Source organism: Anser brachyrhynchus (assembly GCF_964034855.1).
Source record: "Anser brachyrhynchus genome assembly, chromosome: 16".
In the NCBI taxonomy this organism is placed as follows: Eukaryota; Metazoa; Chordata; class Aves; order Anseriformes; family Anatidae; genus Anser; species Anser brachyrhynchus.
This window is the reverse complement of record NC_137734.1, coordinates 12,298,548-12,312,134: the sequence shown is the minus strand read 5'-3', so window position 1 is coordinate 12,312,134 and position 13,587 is coordinate 12,298,548. Positions and strand designations below refer to the sequence as shown.

The following is a 13,587-nucleotide window of genomic DNA, read 5'->3' as shown; positions in this document are numbered from 1 at the left end:
TTGATTCTGTCAACTAGCGCACACTTGTCACAGTGCAATGAATTAACTGGAACAAATACATTTTTAATACTGAAATCACACTGGCTGGTCAGCTCAGTTTGCCATTGTGTCAACTGCTTTACAGGGGCTTATACTACTATTTTAATTTAAGAAAATTAAAAACTATTACACTTATGAAGTTTAAGAAACACACATTGATTTTTAGAAGATTTTAGTCTGCTTTGTCAGAAGGTTTTCTTCAACATGAACAAAGCATTCCAGAGAACTTACTCCGATACACATCCACAACATAACGTTTATTTCCAATAAGAAATAAAACCATTGGAATCTACCATTACATTACTGTGAGCTCTTCAGAGAATATTGAAAAGCATCATATGGAAGACTATGCTATTATCGGATGTTCTCACTGTACGTTTGCAACCCATACAGGAATAACAGCTGATTCTCACAAAGAGCAATACCTCCGCTGTTGCTGAGGCTTTTTACTTACCAGTTGGGACAGCAGGATCCATTGTTGGCTTTTCCCAGGTATTGATCTGCTCCCAGGTAAATCCATTGGTTCCCAAGGCCACACTATAACCACAATTACTATAGTGCTCATCAAATGAGCATCCACCTAAAAACAAGAAAAATGCATACATCATTACATTAATCAATCATTCTCATTACAGTAAGTTCATTTACTTTAGTATTTTGTACCTAGGCTTACACAAGGAAAACAGGAAAAAATTTCCTGCGTATAAGATTTCAGACAGCAGAAAAGGTATCCAGAAAATCTTTTTGAATTTTCAACACTTTGTATCCTTTAAAAGCCCCTCTTCCCTCTCTAGACCTCTTCCCTTTATTTTAACCTATTAACATTTTCAAGGACAGCTGCACATGATGAGCAGTGCAAATCTTTGCATTTGGGTTCCAGTAATTGGTACTTCACAAAATTTTCCATGTCAGATATTCAAAATGAGAGGAAGAAAGAACCCAAGTGGCAAAGACAAGCATAGTAACACTGTTCCCACAGGGAATCCTCACTTCATTTCACTTTTAAGCCTTGAATTTCACAAGGCTGGGTTCCACCTACAGAAAAGGCAACCTTCCTTTCTGCTAACTCTCATGCTAAGTAACGTGAAGCTTTATGTGACATACAACTGCTCCTCCAGGTCTCCCAGGTCAGCATTTTTGAGTGCAAGCCTTTAATTTTTCTACACAGGAGAATAACAAGAAGTGGATGGGAATGAGCATTCACACCTTCCAGACTGCTAACTGATCTTTCCTCTGCAATTCCTGAAATAACTTGGAAGAAGTGGTTAACTGTCATCCAAGAGCTGTCTGAATACTTGAGGATCAAGAGAAACACATTAACAGTGGAACAAAATTTTGTATTCCTACACAGACTTCAAAACTTGTTTCTCAGGCAGGCAAATCAAACTAGTTTAGTCCTGAGTAGGGTACTCCTACTCTGCTGAACCTCCCTTCCATCAGGTACATTCTTCATATCCACCCAACTCAGTTTGCCAAACATATTGCAGTACCGGATCCATTAGATCAGGTAGACTGGGTCCTTGAGTTTCGACCTTAATCACACCAACGGTGTCTCTCTCCTGCTTTGGCTTTCCCTCTTAGAGAAGCAAGGAGAAATTTCTCTGCAGTTACTAATAGCGCAAAGTCAACTGGACACATCCTAACACCTCTGGAGCTGCAAGGACTGAGCAACGCTCAGGGCTACACTAACTTGCTTTGCCAGCCAAACTGCCGATTGCTCTTGACGCTAATCAGAGTTACATACACAGAGATGTTCCTGACTCTTTCCTCCTTCCCACAGGCTGCACTGCCTACACATACACAATAGACTGTAAGTACATAAGAGATCTGTGGTTTCTGTTCAATAACAGTTATCCAACAGAGGGGACATTTAGGCATAATTTTGTTTTCACCTATATTTTCTCCTCTCTAGCTCTCAAGAAAGCCCAAACCTGTCTCAGTTCCTATGGAATTCCTCATAAATGACAAACCCAAATCATTCCAAATCATTAATATTTACTAAATCCCTACTCCATTAAAGGACTTAATGTGTACTCCGACTGCAACTGGATTTCTAAGTTTCTACAAAACTTCACACAAACTATTTCTATTTAAGTATACACTCAAAGAATTTGATGGATAGAGTATCCAATGCCCCCCCCCAAAAAAATACCATGTTGCTAAAGATAAGTTTAAAGATGTAACTTCTCTTAAAAGAAAAAATTAATATATTGTGTAATTTTAATACAAATAGGTCTGATGACAGATTCTATGACCCTTGCAACCTTGCCTGTTTCATCAGCCCTTGCATTTTATTTTTTTTACAGATTAATTTTTGCTTTAAATTTACCATACTTGTGAAGCTTTCCCAGCTGTCAAAGTGAGGATTACACTTCAGCTGTTTCCCCAGTTTTAATTTAATTTAGGTGAAAAAGTTCAAGTTTAATGTTAAATATGCTTACGAAAATGTCTAAGGGAAAACAGGTGTTCTGGATCACCTGTGAGGAATATGCGACAACTGAAAATCACCTTTTTCACAGTGAGCAGGTACAAAAGATGATATCAAATACTCTGCTCTCAGTCTGCACGTCAGGCATTCTAGTTTTGATAGATTCACTTTAATAACAGGACTTCAGACATATTCCATTTACACACAACCTCTGTTCAGTATACTACAGCGTACAATAAATGGCACTGTCTCTCAGCTATTACTTCGAAGGGTCTGTAAACAAATACTCTGATCATGCCCAACAATTGTACAAGGACTCATGTTCACAGAAAATTGCACAGGTGATGCTATAAAGTCCCAGAAGCAAAATAAGACAACAACAAAATATGGGGTAGGAGTCTTTAAGAGAGATTTTGCAGAGATTTTGATACAATCAGCAGAAGAGGTTGTTTTATACATGCAGAGGTAGGTGAAGTCGGAGAACGAACTGAAAAGGGATACAGTGAGAGCTTCTAGAAGTTTATTGGGAGTTGCCACTGATAAGAGATGACACTTTAGGAAGTTTGAAAGCATCTTGTCTGAAACTCATGGCTAACCTTGTAGTAAGACTGGATAAGAATGAAAAGGATAGACCATGGAGAGCCTTAAAAGTAACAACAAGACAAGCTACATTTTTAAAGAAAGAAAAGTTAGCAGAGGAACTGCCAAATGCAAAGTGACAAGGCAATAAGCCAGAAGGATTAATTTACTAGAAGCAACAGAATTGGAATTTGGAGAGATGAATTTGCAGGAAATGAGAACAGGGAGAAAAAACTCAAGTCAATTTTATAGGCTTGGAAAAGCAGACTGGTTGCACAGCGAGCATAGGAAGGCTGAACTCTTAGAGCTCAGCAAGAGGAAAGGGTCTGTCCACCTTTTGCCAGGTGTGTCAAAAGAGAGGAGAATGTAAAGAGGGACCGAGCTTGGACCCAAAGCCATGTTAACTCATGAGCAAAAAGAGTCAGCAACTCCTCTGTTAGCACTGTTGAATACAGTATACTTTGTGTTATTAAAAAGGAATAACTTCAGAATGTGCAGGGAAAGAATCACAACATCTGAAATACGGCATAATATCAGGTTACCCTAATAGCATGGGTTTTGTTCACATCCGCAAAACAAACATACTGCAGGTCTTAGCCTCATCTTCACAGAAGACAGACACTGCATTACAGCTACAGACAACTGAGTCACAGTCAGAAAAGCAGCTTTAAAATCCCACCCCAACCTTACCTCAGAAATTCAAGATTCACCTCAGAAATTCAAGATTCACCTCAGAAATTCAAGATTCACCTCAGAAGACCCCTCCGACACCACTTCCCCAGTCCCCCTCAGCACTTGGCGCGCTGCCGTGAGCTCACTCTCCTCAGAGTGGCCCCTCCTCAGGGAGCCCCCCCCTGCAGGCCCCGCTGCCAGCACCCATATCCAGGCACCCAGTGCAGCTCTTTAAAACACAAAGCTCCCCTTTAAACTGTAAATCTAGCCTCCAAGTCAGGCAGGACTGTTCCCCCACACTTCCCTGAAGCAGGGTTGGGCAGGCTGGGGGACCTGCAGGCTGCCCCTGGCCGCAGCCACACCTGGGCCGGCCCTGCCCCATGTTCTGGGCCCTGTGTGGGGAAGGTAGCCTGGGAGGAGAAGGGAGAGATTGAGGAAAAGCCTCTCACCTACGCTGTGGAATATTGTTGACCTGGTAGTTGAAAAGTACCCTTATGTTCAAGTGTGTGTTCAGGACAATGAGCTCCCGAGCAAGACAGTGAGGAAACACAGGGTAAAGGTGCATTTGATGTGACTGCGCTTGCACAGGCGCTCCTCACACTAACCCGATGAGATCGAGCGATCCACTCTACTACACAAGCATCTAGCTGCAAGATCCTTGGAAATTCAATTACTCCCCACTAATGAATTTCAGTTTAAACTAGAAATTTAATTATAGTCTTTAAATGTCCTCTTAAGTATGGACTGTGACGCCAAAACGGCACAGCAGGCTAAAACTAACAGATGTATTATTTTCACTGACTGCAGCGTAAGCTTAATATTTAGCATGTCCTAAGGTATCACCTACATGGATACTAAAGAGCTACAGGAACATGGGGGGGGGGGGGGGGAAGGTCCATCTTAATACAAAACTATCCATCACAAATACAAGCACTTGGCAGCAGAACAGGGTTATTCACTAACTGAAAAAAATAATCCACAAATTGAGAGAAAAAGATACCATGCAGTGAATTTAGATACCAAGTTTGCATGTCACAGTTCTAGCCCCAGCATCACACAGCAGCTTGTAGGAAAAGTAAAACATTTGCACATGAACCAAAAGGGGGTTCTACGTCTTCATTAACTGTTAATGGGACTGGGGATTTCAGGAAGCAAACTGGAATCTTTCCACTGATCAGCTAAAAATTATCAGTGAAAAATGCAGCTGCTAGGTAGGGCAAAAGAAAAGGAAATTGAAATGAGACTGATACTGTTAGATAATGCATGTGGTATTGACCTCCTCTTTTCACAAAATGAAACCTAAACAGGAATGAAGTCCTTCCCTTCCTGAAAAGGGTCATATTGAAGCAAATAACAGCTCACACAGGAAGGATAAAATATCCCTTGTTCTACACTGCAGGCCTGTAACAATGCCACTGCTCATCTGAGTGATGCTAATTAATCTTGAGCAGACCTATCATCAGTTACTGAATCTTGCCCCTGGATTAAATGTAAACCAGCCTTGCATAAATTGAATGCCTCCTTTGAATATATAATTGAATTTGCAGAACTGTGTGCCAGGGGGGTGTTTAAATAAGTGCACAAATATGATAAAAAGGACTTCACGCCATTATATCTAATTCAGTAAGCAAAAATAATGGCAGGGCATGTTCCAATTAGTGTTTGATTTATTTATTTTAACAAATCCAATTAGTAGAATGTTTTATAAAGTCATCCAATGTCAAACTCTCACGGACTCACCAGATTAAAAAACAACACTTCTAAAAAGGGATAAAGAAACATACTGATGGGAGAAACCTCATTGGTTATCCTGTGTTTCTAGATACACACAGGCAACAACAGCATCAGGCAGTTTGATCAAGCATTTACGGCATTGCCATGGTGGGGAGGAAAGCAGAGAGCAAGAATCTCAACCATCTCATTTGTCCTCCTCCAGATCTTTCTTCTGAGGCACAAATTGTTAGCTTTCTCCCTTATTAAAAAAAATAGTAAGAAAGTAGAAATTGTGAAAGCATACATAATTCCAACCAAGGCTTTTCTCTGGAACATCACTTTTGAAACTCAATTGAAATTTAGTCCTTTAGTACAGACCATGTTAGCCTCACAAAATATGAAGAGCACAGGAAGAAACAAGTGCTCTCATGATGAGGTAGTGCTTATGAATTGTAGAGTTCCAGAAATTAAAATATCACTTAGATAATTCATGCTTGTCTATTCCAACAACATTTTTGTTTACAACACTGGAAGAGATGCATTTGGCTGATTAGGATAACTACTTCTTCTATGGGATTTATCTCAAAAATCCATTTATAACCTTTTTCAGACTGCAGACTTCACACAGTATATCCTTGAAAACTTTATTATATATTATTATGGGGGTGGGAAGGAAAGGAGAATAGAAATGTGCATGTAGTGCTTGTTCTGAGTCACTTCATTTAAGATGGGATAAATCTTTTCAAGGGATATTGAGGTTTCCTCCCCCAGAGGGATTAGTGTTTTATGTGTCTTTTACTCTGCCCAGAAAAATTAAGACAGATGACATCAGACATATACATACATGTAACCAAAAAGGCTAACCCGAACCAGAAATCCAATCCAATTTCTGCAGACCAGATCTATTTCTAATGAGCACTGTTCAGTGACTTCAGCTCTCAACAGGCATCATGCCGAAGAGGAAGACACGTATTGAGGGACTGGCAGAGGGCACTTGTCACTTGAGATAACTTTAGTTTCAAATGTAACAGCCTGGAAGCGATATGCTTTGCATATTCTTAGGTACCTGCATAGTACAGGAAGAGAAATTTCAGAAAGGCCAACAGTAACTTAGTATCTCATTTGTCAGAACATCATCCTTCTGCCACCATGTTATCAATCTGCTGATGCAACTGGCCAATTTCAATCAATATCTCATGATTTTATTAAACTACACTTATTTTGTATTCCCAGGTTTTCAAAGAAAACAGTCTCTGCAAAAATAAGATGCTATGACTCCTTAAACTGCAGGGAAAGCTCTGATCAGGTCTTATACCTCAGTAACCAGAGGATCTCCACCAGGAGAAATTAAGGAATAGATTCCCCAGCGTATAATATGGTACAAATGCTTTACATTGGAGCTTATAACCTCTTTTCTTATGTCAATACTTTTGTCAAGAACTGAGTTCATACCTAGCAGAAATTCAGGTAAGTCACTCAACCATGAAACACAAATCCACTGAAAACCAAGCTTCTCTACCTCTGGTGCTCACAGAAGTGCGTCTCTCAAGGTATCCAGATGTTCTGGGTTTTATAAGTAAACATCAGTGATTTCTCCAGTGCCTCAAACACATTCCTTTAGTTTCTGCTGCAAGTACAATGACTTTTGTTGGCTCCCCACTGCACCTATCAGTCCTCATTGTTAAGGGATGATTCATCTGCCACTGCACAGTTCCATTTCTTTTCTTTCCATATTTCTTTTAATACATAGTTATTTGATTTTATAAGCAAAGGTGGTTTTATCTACTCTAGAAGGTGCTACTCCTGTAAGTTATTAACAACTACCTTGCTTAGGTATGGATCATTCTTGTTGGATTTAACTCAATTTCATTTATTTTGCATGGTCTGTCTCACAGCAATCTGATCTTTCAGATGGGGGAGCAGGTGGGGAAATGTGTGTTTTACTGCAATGATGAAAATAACTTCATTTTGGGATTAATATATATGTATATATAGGTTTTATTTATTTTTTAAATCAAGATAGCCATTAAAAAAAATGAATGCATCTTAGAAAAGCATTTCATTTCAACTTGAATCTCTAGTGGTTCTAAAGTAGACTCAAGATTGGAATTTTTTGCATCAGTGCTTTCAAGCACCATCAACCTATTAAGAAAGACTACAGTACTAAGGATATATGTTTTTTGAAAGTTTTTTCCAAATTTATTTGCCACGAAATTGCTTTCTGTTCAAGTTTAATATTATTTCAAAGTGCATGGGAGTAGATTTGTAGCTTATGAGCACAGTTTACAGTCACACAAAACACGTGCCTAGATACAAACACTGTGCGGATGTTCCTCACATAGAAACCCCTTGCTATGAACCCAATATTGCTGATGCTGTGTAAGAGGCCACCTAGGGTCTTTCATGATTAACCTCACCAATAATAATAGCTCGGTGTTATGAAAGAAACAGACTGAATAGTTGCAGCATAGTCTAGGAAACACCTAAAGACAAAGCATCCTCCCAGTAGTAGTTTTTTTTTTATTTTTTATTTTTTATTTTTTATTTTATTTTACCAGCGCTACTCCAAAGAAATTATTGGCCTCGAATGTAGAATAAAGTCTGACAAACCTTCTCAGTTATCATCCTGATCCCATGGAACCACTCTGCTGCAAAATAAGCACTGTGGCTAGGATCCTGTTATATATCGAACAAGCATTTAAGCTGCATTTTCTGGACTTGTCAGGTTAGGCTAAGCTTTCATTCTTAACTTCATTATTATAGGCTGCTCTTTGAAAAAGCTTGCCCACATGTCTCATAATTTGAGCCCTAGACCAGCTCATACATTCATTATTAATTCTGCACCTCATAATCCACCAAAGACAAGTGAAATCACTTTAACGTATCCTAGGAGTACAACACTAAATGTCATTTGTTTAAATTGATACCTCCAAATCAAGGATGACTCATCTAACTTCACTTGCCAGAATGCGTCCTTTGTTTAACACCAAGAATATCATTTTTGCTTCTGACCACTTAGCTGTCAGTACTTCAATAGCTCAATCATTTAACATTGTTGGTCTATTGAAGTATATACATACCTATAAGCTTATCAGTATTTTTTTGGTTTTAAGCTACAGAACCAAGTCAGCTAACCCAGTGCAGTGCTAGCTTTGCAAATTCTTAGTTTCAGTCTGCTGAAACAGATTTACTTACACGAAGACTTCCTTATTCCCATGTAATTAAACTTGCAAAATTAACACAGGTTTTCAAAATCATGCAAGATGCTTAAATAGAAGTTGCCTAATGACTTTTGTTATACTTCCAGCTAATCATATCTTCTTAATTCATTAGTCAAGTAGCTTTCCACACTTGAAGCAGGCTCCTGCTTTACTCACAGTATGATGAAATTAAGAATCCTTTTTTAAAATGCAAATTCATAGCACCTACTTGCCTTTATTTTTGTAGCCTAAATATAACATAACCTTTACTTTGCTTCAATTTCTGTTTTTGTTTTGTTTTTAAAGTTACAGGACCTTTTTTCCTCCTAAAATAACGCTGCTTTGTATTCCAAAATGATTACCTATGTTTGCTGAAGTTGTGCTTAGACATATTTGTCAGTAAAAAAAAAAACAAACCACATTTGTGGATATTCATTGTTCCTGGAGAGAAAAAAAAAAAAAAAAACCACATTGCTTAGTCCTTCCAGCATCTGAAAACTCCTGGGTGTAATTATTCAGTATATCTAAAACAGAGTTACCCAACGTTGTATTTATGGTACATTTTGACCAAATTCTACTTCAGCTATTGCACTGGAGTCTTGATCAGTCAGAACACTATTCACTGCCTTCATTTCAGCATTTACAAAATGTCACACAGAATACCTATTCAAGCTACAGAGTCATTTAAATTACGTATCTATTTGACTTTTGCCATCCACCATGGCAGCAAAAAAGCTGTCTGAAGATAGCACTCTCTAATTTATTCTATTAGGATTTATTCTATTAGGAAGCCTACCTTTCTTAATAAGCTTTTTTTTTTTTCTTCAAACTTCATATTAACGTGTTTGAACTTTAGGCAAGAAGTTGTCATTGACTGACTCATATTATGCTTGGTGATGAATGAAATACTGTCTAAAGAGATAGAATTTCAGGGACTCCAAGCGCTTCTCTAAGTGTTACCTTTCTCCCTTCTGTGTGCTACCATCCCGGTAGTGCTCCCAGGGCCCCTGTTTTGGAGGAGAGTCTCCTTGTAGCAGAGATGCTTTTTTTGAAAACAACATGGCTAGAAATCATGAAAAGAGTAGATTAAATTAGGGTAGGAAGTCTGGTTTATTGCCAAACCAGTGAACAAGGCATACAATTAAACACTATCTGGTTGCAATCAGAGGTAACTAGAATAGATTTTTATCATTTTAGAGATGAAATTAAGCACTTATCAGACTGACATTTTCAGAAGCATTCCATTAGCTCAATGCTCTTCCCAAATGAAGTAAATTAAAATAACACTCAACTTCAGGAAAAGTCACCTCTTCTCTTTGGTAGTTCTCATCGTTAAGTCTGCAAAAGCTTCTGTAAAGCATTCTCTGAAGCTTCACTAAAACATTAGCAAAGCTAAACCCCGCTAACACCTACCATAATCTAGGGACCACACCTCACTTTTGCACCCACAGAAAACTACCTACAGTATGCATAAGGACAAGAAGGTGTGTACACACAATCCGTAATCTAAGTGATTCAAAAAAATGCCAACAGTTTAAAAGTTTTCTTGTAGAATACTGTGGTGGATTGATTCTTGTTGATCAACACTGATTTTGTTAAAATTGCATCGGAAGAACACATGCACTTTAATCTCTAGCGTTGTACGGATCTCCAAAGATTGCTCCTTGAAATTTGACCTAGCATACTTAATATGTACTAGCTCAACTGTGCACTGGTCAAATATCAGAAATATATCTAAAAATGCATACCATCTGTTACTGAGTCACCCAATAAAATCTCATTGGCTAACGCAACGGTACTAACTTGCAATGAGTGCCACAACTGACCTATCTTGTTGAATTTAATCTCATGCTTACGGGAAGCTATTCCCAGTGTCTGGCTGCAGAAATAACTTTTACTGAAGTCTAACAATTTTTTACAGGTACAAGTTTGTAGATTCTTCAGACTGAGGTTCACAAAATACCTCGTTGCTGGCAGTTACTGTTTCAAATTACAAATGAAGTGCAGTGTCAAGGATATTTGGAGATCCGCATTTTAAACTGTTTTCAGTTAAATCATGATCTTCATTCAATGTGTCAGGAGCAAGTCAACCCCTGAAATAACAGTGGCTAGCCAGCTGCTCTGTTTTCAGGTGCCTTGGAGTCAGACTAGGGGGCAGGATGTCAAATGCTAGACTATGCAGGAGACCTTGCGAAGTTTGGTCAGCTGACTGATGACTGAGACAGTAATGATCGGCTAGATTCAAATTTTAATAACCTGTTAAGTGATTTTTACTATTGTTTTCTTAAGTTTTAAGTCCATTTATTCTCTATTTTTCACACATTTTCTCCCTTGATGCTCTCGAGTGTACCACTTGCATTGCAATATCCAGGATGTTTTTCAGAATCACAGTAAAGTGGGGCAGAGCGCACCAGAAGCCTTGTTGTCCTCTGTAGCACATTGTAAACATGGGGATGATGGGAAGATTTACTTATTTGAGCCTCCAGAGTCCTCTGTGCAAACTTTTTTTTTTTGTGCAAGGAGCAAAACATAGATACGTGCCAAGAATAAATAGATCCCTGCCTAACAGCACATGTGAGTTCTTGAAAATACATGGAGTTCCTTTTCTGTTTAACCAAATTTCCTACTACGGTATGTGAGCATACATGCAAAAGTGCCTCTCTAATTACAGCTATGAATCTTCCACTTACAAGATCTGACCCAGAACATGCATTTAGCAGAGCCGCAGCTGCTGTGTTCTAAACTCCGTATTAGAGAAGGACAGCAGGGGAAAGGAGAGAAAATTAAGGGCATTAACACAAATGCAGTTCTCTAAAACAGCCCATATTTTGTTAAAAAGTAGGCCATCACAGCACATCTCACCACTCCGTGTTGTTCTGAAGCACCCTCAGCCAGCTGCAACCAGCAACAAATCACAGATAATCTCAAAAAAAAACGCCCATCAGCCATGTTTCGCTGGGGCTGTTCCACCAGGGGAGTACAAGGCACCTTGCCTCCATCCTCTGATGGGGGGGAAGTTATTTGCTAAGAAGAGGTTGTGAGCAGTTCAATACTATCTGCTCAGACTGAAAACTGTACAAATAGGCTAATTTTTAATGTTTTAAGTTCACTACGCATTTCATTTCGAAATGGGTTCAGGCTGTGCTACCCTTATTATATAAAACTCGACTGGTATCACACTTAGAGCAACAGAATTTGTATGGCATCATTTAAGGGCTTTTTCTTGTCTCTGGGATGTATCTTATCCAGTTTGAGGCTGAAATTTAGTTTCCATTTAATATGTATTTGATCTATAAAGAAGGATTTTCTGAATTCTCCAGTTTTATTTCCTTTTAAATATCGTCAAGTTTGAACCTGGTCAGGAAGCATCAAGTGCTTAAAGCATTTCTTCCTAAGACAGAAAAGGCACTATACGGAAGAATCTAAACGCAATCATTTCTCAGGATACTGAATGACCAAATTCTAACACAAAACCCTTTTCTGTCATATAAACTGTAATTTCAGTCATAATTTAATCCTCATTTCACTGATTTGAGACATGAATCAGGTACTCTGAGCTTTTTATCTCAAGTACACACAGGTACAACACACGCATCACACTGCAGAGCAATCGGACTTGGTGCAGCTGAGACAGCCCGGTTAAAACCAGGTTCTAAAAATTTAAGTTTAAAACATGGTTTGAAATAGCATTTAACTGACAATATGCTGATATTTCCTTTTAGTATCCTTCAAGGATTTTATAACACCTTCTACATAAGATGTAACACAAAACACTCCAAAAGTTTTGTAGCCAACCTTCCTATTGCTGTCCCTACACTGAAATAGTCTAGGCTCACAGGTGCAATTCGGATGTACAAAAACCTCATTTGATGGAATCTACTTCTGGAAATAAGGTCTTAGCATTAGTTTAAGAAAATAATTCCTTTGCTTAAAAGATTTCTCTTTACGCTAGGAGCTGAAAGACACTGTCTCTGTAGATTAGACAAACAGCTTGTGTATGATATTGTTCTATCTGCATCCCCATCAAGCCCTATAAAATACCTCTCCCACTTGATTTTGGTACAGGGAAGGGTATTTATGAGTATAGCTGCGTACAGTAGCTTCACCAGAAGCTGGCACAGGCAAGTTCATTAAAATGTAATGCATTCCCAGTGTCCCCAGGTGAAAGTGCAGATACTCAGAGGCAGACATTACAATAAGTGTCATCCTAAAGATTTCAGCTGCATAGTTAAAATTGAGAGTAAAATTTCTAATAAACTCAGTGTTCTTCAATAACGTCTTTATACAGGTCATTGTAATTTTAAAATAATTGTGCAAGAAACTGATTCATTAAATATATGATGCACAACATTACAATTGTAATATTAATTCAGAAATTAGATTCAGTTTCTGATCAAGTGAATTGGTATTAAGTATACCTATCCAATTAGAACCATACTGTAACTGTATTGATACTTCAGTTAATAACCCCACATTAGGCACTACTGCCAAAAATAAAAGTTAAATTAAGGTAATGCTTTCTCAGTGTTTTCCGTATGATCCTTCTCTTAAGCTGAGGGAACCTAAAATCTTTAGGACTTCACATGCAATCTTTAGCACATTGCCTAAAGTATGGTAATGACAAAAATAAAGCAATCTAGTCAGGTATCGCCATTTGTTATGCATGCACTTTGTAGCCTACGCGAACAAGTTTGGCGTCAGACCTTCTTTTTTACCCTAGGGTCGCATCATCAACACCTGACCAGCACATATCTGAGACAGGCAGAAGGAAAAGACAGTAAAGCATTTTGCACAACTTAAAAGCAAAAGAAAGATGAAAGCCCGTCAGACCAAAGGTCAGACAAGTGCTAGATGTCACTTGGGAAAGATGCAAGAGCAGGACAAGCACACAGTGACTCTTCCCTGAAACACCTTCCCAGCCTCAAAAGCCGCCTCGGTCACACCAGTTGCTCTTTT

The 13,587-nt window shown here is 38.6% G+C and overlaps 1 protein-coding gene across 11 annotated transcripts in view; it reads right to left on the bottom strand.

Annotated features, from left to right (window-relative positions):
• PTPRT (protein tyrosine phosphatase receptor type T) overlaps positions 1–13,587 on the bottom strand; it is a 582,374-nt gene that overhangs the window by 342,827 nt on the left and 225,960 nt on the right. For all 11 annotated transcript variants that reach the window (XM_080557602.1, XM_080557611.1, XM_080557610.1 and 8 more), the window contains one exon: positions 494–619. In XM_080557602.1, coding sequence (XP_080413728.1) covers positions 494–619 — 126 coding nt within the window. Of the gene's footprint in view, positions 1–493; positions 620–13,587 lie in introns of those variants that run through there.